The following is an 8,916-nucleotide window of genomic DNA, read 5'->3' as shown; positions in this document are numbered from 1 at the left end:
GACTGAGTTAAACCCAGACCAAGTACCTCCCCAGTTCATCAGGGTCCGAGAAAAAAAGGGGTAAAAATTTTTGCCATTAGGGATGTAAAAGGCTTGGATTGAGTGGTGTAAATACGATAGAGATTGAATTTGGTTAAGGACAACCAGAATTCCCAGGAGCACAGACTCATACGAGAGCAACAGGACATGGAATTGCACAAATATATGTGAGAACATCTGGAACACATTTAGTTCAAATTAAGCATAATAAATTATGCCCAGAAGTAATTTGGGTGTCCAACGTTACTGTTGCAAATGGGTCCAATCTGGTACGAGAGTTTTCATTTTTTATCATGCATGGAGTCTGATCCCAACTTGACATAGCTATCCCAAATTTGAATTCTTTGGCTGCGTCCTTAGGATTCAGGACTCTAGCGCTAGCGTCAGTGGGGCAGCATCATGTGCAAATAGAAATTTTCACCACATTGTCGCCGAGATAGCAAGTGGACATTGGCCACTCTAGTAAATTAAGAGATAATGGGGTGGGATTTGTCTTTAATTTATCATAATTCTTCTAGTAGGACTGCTGAGTTACTGTCAGATCAAAACCAACTTGATCATGCACCACATTGTCTATGAACTAGAAGCAAATCCCTGAAACTAGGCTTTTTATGCACTAGAAACATCTTGTCACAAGAAAACTTTGTTATTCAGAAAACAAATACACACACGCATACATATATAATCAGCATTTTCTGGAGCTGCTCCAATTCCTACATGGTTCTGCCCCACGCTCGGCTCAAGTAGAGCCACATCCGGGCTCTTTGTACCAGACATTCACAAGGTGTGGGCCGAAAGGCATGAAAGCCATAATACACATTCTTTCTCCTAGTGGATACAATACAAACAAGTCACAATGAGTCTCTGCAACCATTGCCTTAACATCTAACTTCTACAATAACCAAGCAAGTTATCGTCCATACAATTTATAACTCGTCAAGTTATTGTACATGGTCCATGCAGACACCAGGCCTTTGGTCATGTTACTATTTGCTGGTAGTCGGTAGGAACTTCCAGTATTCTGCAGGTAGATGAGAAAAGCGATGTGTTCGCATATTTAAACCAAGTGCAGGGTTAGTGTAATGCATTCTTGAGCTGAGGAACAACGTGAGGTTGAACCATAACCTTGCAAGGCTGGATTGATGAACTGAAAGAAGCGAATGACCACTCAAGAACCACCGACAGAATCGGCCTTAGGCTGGAGTATCTTTCTGCTGTCTATGAAGTACTGATTTGGATGGTTGATTCCAGCATCATGTGGACAGGAATGGATTGCTTCAAAAGTCAAAGTGCAGGCTAACTGCAAAGTCATGCGCTTTAAACTTGTCACATGTAACAAAGACCATATAAAAATCTTCTGAAAAGATAAACAGAAAGATTTTACGAGTATCTGCACATTATAGAGTATAAATGAAGCACTACAAAGCCCAAAGAAAGACCATGGCCAAACAATGCATCGCCAGTAGAAACCCTAAAGCAGTGCATAAACAATCTAATCAGCAGAAAAAGCCCACCCTTTTATTTTTGAAAAAATTGTCTAGACGAATGGAACTCAGACTTGTAAAACTCATCTCAAAACTGGCCCGAACACCCAGTATGGTGGATTCCATCCGCCACATTGATCGCTGTAATTCACACCTGAAAAAAGCTATGAGGCAGCGCACTTGGTAGTATGAAAAACGGCTATACAAGCCTCCCATGACTTTTGGAAAATGGAATATTCTCAGGCTTTTTCACACATGGGGGTGTTAAAACTTACTCCACTTAACACCCATTTTCACGTGGTGAAACCCAGTTGTGAATGTTGAACTTCTCACTCATGTCAATTGTAATGGCTCAATCCAAAAAAATGTAGCAAACCCTACCCACCCCTAACCAGCTTCAATTCACACCCATGAAGGCTATGAACTGAAACACTTAGTAGTATGAGATACAAATGTCTAAGCACCTCAAGATTTCTCAAAACTTTCTACGTAAAAATATTTTCAAATTATGTCTCACACGAGGCATTACACTTAAAAAGGGAATGACAAAAGCATTTTTTGATTCTTAACTCTGCAGTGCGAGCAAGTTTTAGTCTAAAAATTCAAGTGCCAATTTTTACCAACTCACGAAAGAAAAGTAGCAATCAAAGATGAATATCTGACCTGGTAATGGCGGTTTTGAACCTTTTCCATTATATCATCAACCGATCGTCCAGTGACACCCATATTACCTAATGCAGCTCTAAGGTTCTCCTCGCTGCCATATGTGCACAAAGGTACAAGAAAAACGAGATGAGAGGGAATTGAGATAAAATACAATGTTATTAAGGCTTCAACTATGTACATCAATAAGTGCAGTCTGCATCTCAATATTTAATTTCTTTCCAGATTTATGATAAGTTTGCCAAGCAATGCATTTCATGTTTCTTTTTCCTTTTAATACTAACAGCACTAACTTAAGAATTAATAGATACAAACAACTACTCCAGTATTGCATTTTTATCTTACAAGTTTTTACATTAATAAAGTAATGCATTTTTAATGAAATGGCTGAAATCTCTGTTCCTAAGGCAAAGCTTACTAATAAAATATCATAACCATATAACAAAAGAGGATGTAAATCAACTTTTGGAGAAAGAAAGGCAGATTTTTGCTGAAAGATTAAGCAAGACTGGGTTTGAATTTAAGCTAACAAATATTTTCACATTAAGCGCAGTTTTATTTGTTAACATCATATCTATGTTCAGAAACGAGTAATTTAGCATGAAAATTAAATTATCCTATTCCAACACGGTTGCATATTGAAGAGTCACATACAATGGTGACTTTGCATCTTTATAAAATCCTGCTTGAAATGACAAGTAAATTAAAATAATGCAATCATGGCGTATAATGCAAGGGCACCTGAAATGACGATATGGACAACCATGATGATCCCCAACACCAGGAGTTGATGTGATAATCCTTTGACATGAATATGGTGTATAATCCTGAACTAGCCAGAAACAAAGGCATTAAGAATCACAAGATGTAACATAGCCAACCAAAAGTTTGTGCTCCACGTCCCTTACCGTTCTTTTTCCCTCTTTCCCATAGTTATGCCTTATATTATATGCATACTCCTTCTCGAACCTCTCAGATCCAACCTGGTGCAGAACTTAACAAGCATCACTTAGTATGAACTATCAACTATGAAGAGCCAATGTCACAGTTATCAAGGATAACCTGTGCATGTATTACAATGTGTGTGTGTTGACAGCGTCAACAAGTGAGACAAAGACATATTTCTAATGTCTAAATGATCAAGCACAAGACAAGGTGTGCAACTCACCTTTTGAGAGAATTCAGCCCTCCAAAATGCCAAAGCATCATCCAACTTCAGACCAACTCCCTAAACCGTTATGTATTTGGTATCATAAAACAGGAAATACCAATTAAAAGATAGTCTTAAGGAAAACTTATCAAGTTGAAGCTCTGAAACAAAATATGGCAAACATAAGAGCAATCAGCACAAGTGTGCATGAAGAGGAGGAACCAATAAAATAGTATGATCTACTCTTTTCACATTTTATTAGACCTTATTTGTCCTCTTTCATTTTAACACGTTTCTTTATTAAACCCTACTCTATTTCATTTTAAAACATCTATCTGCTGCCCTTCCACCCGTCATTGGGTTTGTCTTTGTCTCCTATTTCTACAAAATCAGGTGGGCTTAAGACAACAAAATTTAGAACTTAATGGAACTCAAATGAGCAGCCACAAGGTAGCCAGCATAAGTACTTGAGAAAAGGAATAATAATGCACTTACCTTTAGAAAGAGACCTAGTTGCATCCTTCCCCCATGCTTTAAGTGGTGGTCTTCTCGAAGCTACATATAAGCATGTATTACAAAAATTATCAAAACAATAAAATAGTTAAGCAAGTCTTAACCACTAAAGCACTGATCATAGTTATTACCTTGTAGAACAAATGGCGCATACAAAGGGAAAAGGAACTTCTGGCAATCTGATCAATATCTTTGAGAGATATTTCTGCATATTCTTTTGGCTGTAAAGGATGAGAAGGATTCCGGGAAAATTCAGAATCTGAAGCTCAGATATCCTATGCAAGAATGGTTTTAATTTTAATGCCATACTTGCAAGTGATAAGTACCTGTGAATAGTCAGGGCCTAAATAGCGTGTGCTCAAACCTTCTACAATCTAAAATAAACCAAACAATAATTAAAGAAAATACCAAATTCAACTGACAAAAGTTTGCAAAGCACAATTTCACTCACAGGAGTTAACCTATCCTTCTCAAGTTCCCGAATTGTTGTTGTCCATTTCCTACAAGAAAAATTAAGGTTTATGAACATAAAAACTAACCATAGAGGTTTTTCAAATATTTGAAAAATGGAACTAATCTGCAAGATCCACCCAAATGTCAGCCACAGTCACAGATATCGTGATTCATGAGGTTTTCAAAAATCTCATGATATTTACAAGAAGAACAAGTAAAATGAAAATATCAAGAAGATCTTGCGAAATTTTGCAAATCTCAGCAAACGTGAATATCTTGCAATTTTATTGTGATTTATTCACTTTTTTTTGTATCTACCAGTTTCTCATTTATTTTAGTTTTCTCTAATTTTTAGGATTCTTTATTTTTTTAAAATTTTGCCAATTCTTCCCAAGAATGATATTTGTGACAATGATGTCAACACATGCCAATCACCATCTTTTAGATCAAAATTCATGAAAATGAAATCTATAAAATCCACAAAGCAGGCAATTCAAGTATTAAAAATATAATTTGTAACTACACAAAGTGAACTTCACAAAATGGAGGAAAAATGATTTCGGGGGAAATTATCAAATAACAGTGCATCTCAATTCATATTTTTGGCACATAAATCACCTAGTTGATGAGTATAACAAGTTTATTACTTAAACTATTCATTTCTTCCTCAATGTCTTTGCAAAAGATTCCCATTTCAGGGTTTAATGAACTCAAACCAAGCTAATTAAGATCTTTCCTCGCTTTAAATTCAAAATATGATTAAAATTTAAATCAACTAAGAATTCAATAGAAAAAGTGAACCAGCTTCTCACCTTTAAAAAGAAGATAAAACAATACGTTCATTTAGCAAAAATAGCATCATGGAAACATTATTATTGTGCTTTAATCCTATTTGAATTTCAAAGTTCCGAGTTAGGAGCTAACCTGTTTGTCAATACAAGTGCCTTGGATAGATGGCTGCGAAACTGGTTGGCAACAAGCGAGACTACCTGAGTTCAAAAACCATATCAGTAAACTAAATCATCTAAAGCAGAAAAAAAAAGCATACGGTTCTTATGTTATGTCATTCAGTCATAAGGAAATGACAAGCATTAAGCATTTCTTACCTGATTCACAGCAACATATCCATAACCTTTTCGCAGATATACTGAACGAGCTGCAACTAGTTCAGGGACCTCCTCAAACGGGATCTTTAGTAGATATTTTAATATTAATTACTTAAGCTAGAAAAAATAGAATACATTGTGTTTTTTTCTGTATACAAAAGAAAATTTTCATCTAGAAGAAAAAAAGAAGAAGCTAACCTTGAAAAAGATGCTGTCATCTGCTGAAAAAAAAAAAAACAAAGTGGTTAAAACAGGAAGACTCAAAACAGAAATGCTAAGAAATCCAAAATGTTATAGAAAAACAAAATTAAACATATGCAGGACCAAGTATTGAGAAAAGAAAAAAAGATAACAAAACAATGGGATAAAGAAGAAGCTAATCATGAAGGCATATCACTTCAAAAGAAAATAGTTGATCATTGACAAAAATGTATAAGAATTAAAACCCAAGCTAATATTACACCCTACATTATTAACATAAGGACCATGTAGATGAATATTTGTACTTAATCTACTTTTCCCAATGGAGATATGGATGCTCCATTCTCAATTATTGCATTGCTTAAAGATAGCCATATTAGCATGCATGAAATTCTAGGTGTTAAGCCATCTTCACTGTCTCAGCTGTCACAAATAGCATGATAAAATGATCCATATGTAAATTTATGGGAACAAGTGTCAAGGTGTTGGGAAACTGCAGGATTTTGATTCTAGGTAAAGTTGCCAAGCATGTTGACAAAAGGAATCAGAAATATGTATACCAATACAATGCAAATTTATTTATATTACTTTCTAAAGAATTCAATGGAAAGTTCACAGATTAACAGTCAATAACATAAAAGGCAGTAGCATACATGAAACACCATTTATCTTCTGCCTGTAATCCAAAATATAAGGCTCCCTTTCCTTTTGAGTGGAAGACAAAATAATGGGCAAAAGCATAAACAGGCGATAAATAATCATGAAAAACCAGCTATACCAGTAGGCAAAGGTTGGTTAATTGAGCGTGCAACTTGTCCGAGCTCGTCCTTCACATCCTGTTAAAGCATACATAAAAACTAACTTAAGGAGAAAGAGAAAATGAGAAAAATCTAATCAGTGGAAGCAGAATGAAAAAATCAAGCAACTGAAGCTCGCAATTCAAGCATGTGACAAGACATTGCCAAAATCAAACTGTTTCATCTGGGAGGATAGTGATGACCTCATATAGCCAAAGACAAATTTGCTTACTAAGGTGATATTATCAAATAGTTGCCAACCATACATATTGGCTAATATTGGATGGACAGCCTTTTGTGTGTTCTTCTAATGGATCTAACAAAGGGGATCTACAAAACCCAAAGAATTAAAATTTCAATAACCGAAAGATCTATGTAGCACCCTTCATGGAAGGAAAAAATCCAAAATACAGACTTTCCCCAGTTGAATTAACCAACCAAATTCATGAATCAAAGTGCAGTTTACAGCATTCAGTGGTTCACATGTAAATCATATACAATGGAACTCGAGGAAGCACTTTGAATTAGATGTACATTTAAAAAAGATGCCACACAAAAGCAATAACTATTTTGCATTCAATGAGCATAAAAAGTGTACATACAGCATGAGAAAATAAATATGGACAAGTGCAGGCATAACACTCAAAATGCAGATGTTCATTAACTCAATTAATTGACCAAAATTGTGAATCAAGCAGAGCTTATATTACACAACCTATACACTAACAAACATGCATAGAGACAAAATAACAGACACTACAACTTCTCCAAAAGGTCAGGAGTTGAACCACAAAAAAGGATCCCGCTGAAGAATTACTGAAAATTTGAAAAACAGATCACGCAAGAATTAGAAGTTCTAAAACAGAAAACTGAAAACATCCCTCCAAAATAAAATGTTATTGAGATCATCATGCTTATTAGTCTACTTATGAATAGAAGTGTCCATCGTTGAGATGGTTGTTAAGTTTGTGTATTCAAGCATACCTTTAGAAATTAGAATCATCATCAAGGTTCAAAAATAATAGATGACAAAACATATTTTCAATCATCAAAACCATCAAATGACAACTGACACCATGAATTCGATTTGAATAAAAAACATCTAGATTCTCTTTTGCCATGTCACAAACATCCAATGCGGCAAGCAAAACCCATACAGATAAAAACGAAAAAGAAATACATCTTACACACCTTAAATTCATCGTGGGTGAGTGCCTTGAGAGGTAGCTCACATTCATTCATGAGCATTATCTACAAATTCAACCAAAACTCTTCTTATTAATATGATTACAAGCAATTGCAAAGGAGAATAAATACGCTGCAACCCACTCAATTAGGTGTTTTCAAACCCATTTACCTGAGCTTCAGCACTTGCAAATCTGAACCGGGAACGGAAAAGTGTTGTTTCCATTGACAGAAACCACTTGCGTAGATCCTCGCTGTGATTTACAGACAATTTTTTTATTAAAGGAACTTAGAGTTCAACTATCATCACAGACAGTTATGATGTATGCAGAAAATTTTGAAACGAATGTTTACGTTCTGCAGTAAACTAGTCGCAGTACAAAGTGAGAAATGATATCTTTGTTAATAATTTCCGTAGTATCTGGATGCCGCATGTGCTCTCTCCACAGCTCGCTTACCTGTGATAAAATCAAACAGCCAGAGAGTTTTTCATGAGCATTAAGTAGAAGCAAAATAAAAATTTCACCAAAACCAAACACTATTCGTGAGAAAGCTACCAGATCATCCATCTCAGTAGCCTTCTTTCCACGTGATAATCCATCCGAAATTCCATGAAGAACTGCATCAACGATTTCGTGAACATCAGAACATATGTCTAAACTCAATAAAGATGCACTGGACCACAACTGCGACGGAAGCCCTAGAAAACAGGCGGTGCTCCACGATCGACGACAAACACGAAATTTCGAACATTAAATTGAAAAGGTGAAACAGCAATTTCCGATAATAAACGACCAAGGTGACATAGAAAGCAGGAGCAAACAACAGGGTACCTCGAAGACGATCCATCGCGAAGAGCTCGAAATCCTCCAGTCTAACTTCTAATGGCGGTGCCGATCGATAGAAAGAAAGGGTAGGGACGGGACCTCCGGCGGAACTCTTCCTGTGAGACCTCACGATCTCCATTTCTTCTCGTTCGTCTGTTTCTCCTCTCTTCTTGCTTCTCAGGTAAGAGCCGCGCGTTTTTCTAGTATTTACAGCGTCCGAAGAGTGGAAATGGCGGGAGATCGCAGCCTCGTTTCGTTTATTCTGAATTGACGGACGTGTCCCCAAGTGTTCATGACGAAATTATTCCTCATTCTTTTGCTGAATCGTTGATCCCGTTGAGAAAACCGAGTCACTACGACTCGCTTGTAAGTTGTTCAAGCAGGCGAGTCGGAAGGATATGTTTGTCATTTTCCTTAACACATAGTCTCGTGCTAAGGTCATAACCTACTGATTTGCATATTGATGAGTCTATTATCTAGCAAAATTTACAAAAAAAA

At 36.2% G+C, this 8,916-nt stretch overlaps 1 protein-coding gene across 3 annotated transcripts; it reads right to left on the bottom strand.

Annotated features, from left to right (window-relative positions):
- Nucleotides 1-842: 842 nt before the first annotated feature.
- LOC116248265 (probable DNA primase large subunit) lies at nt 843-8,624 on the bottom strand. Of its 3 annotated transcripts, XM_031620952.2 has the most exons (19): nt 8,425-8,624; nt 8,149-8,210; nt 7,946-8,049; nt 7,764-7,845; nt 7,598-7,657; nt 6,388-6,445; nt 5,607-5,629; nt 5,409-5,492; nt 5,227-5,291; nt 4,301-4,349; nt 4,176-4,223; nt 3,981-4,070; nt 3,832-3,891; nt 3,355-3,414; nt 3,095-3,169; nt 2,928-3,013; nt 2,187-2,280; nt 1,165-1,339; nt 843-1,060 (listed from the first exon to the last, which is right to left on the bottom strand). In XM_031620952.2, the coding sequence occupies exons 1-18, from the start codon at nt 8,555-8,557 to the stop codon at nt 1,208-1,210; spliced, it is 1,365 nt and encodes a 454-aa protein (XP_031476812.1). In that variant the 5' UTR covers nt 8,558-8,624; the 3' UTR covers nt 843-1,060; nt 1,165-1,207. The 3 variants fall into 3 exon arrangements, with proteins under 3 accessions (XP_031476812.1, XP_031476811.1, XP_031476813.1); XM_031620951.2 differs by having other exon boundaries at nt 843-1,339; XM_031620953.2 differs by having other exon boundaries at nt 843-1,339; nt 5,607-5,626.
- Between the last annotated feature and the right edge of the window lie 292 nt (nt 8,625-8,916).

Source organism: Nymphaea colorata, chromosome 2 (assembly GCF_008831285.2).
Source record: "Nymphaea colorata isolate Beijing-Zhang1983 chromosome 2, ASM883128v2, whole genome shotgun sequence".
In the NCBI taxonomy this organism is placed as follows: Eukaryota; Viridiplantae; Streptophyta; class Magnoliopsida; order Nymphaeales; family Nymphaeaceae; genus Nymphaea; species Nymphaea colorata.
The sequence above is the reverse complement of the archived record's forward strand: the minus strand, read 5'-3'. Positions and strand labels throughout refer to the sequence as shown.

Coding starts and splice junctions, on each gene's coding strand:
- LOC116248265 (XM_031620951.2), bottom strand. CDS start 8,557: ATGGAGATCGTGAGGTCTCACAGGAAGAGTTCCGCCGGAGGTCCCGTC. Junction 7,658..7,763: donor TTGCAAGTGCTGAAGCTCAG/GTAAATGGGTTT, acceptor TTGAATTTGTAG/ATAATGCTCATGAATGAATG. Junction 5,292..5,408: donor GATATGTTGCTGTGAATCAG/GTAAGAAATGCT, acceptor TTTTGAACTCAG/GTAGTCTCGCTTGTTGCCAA.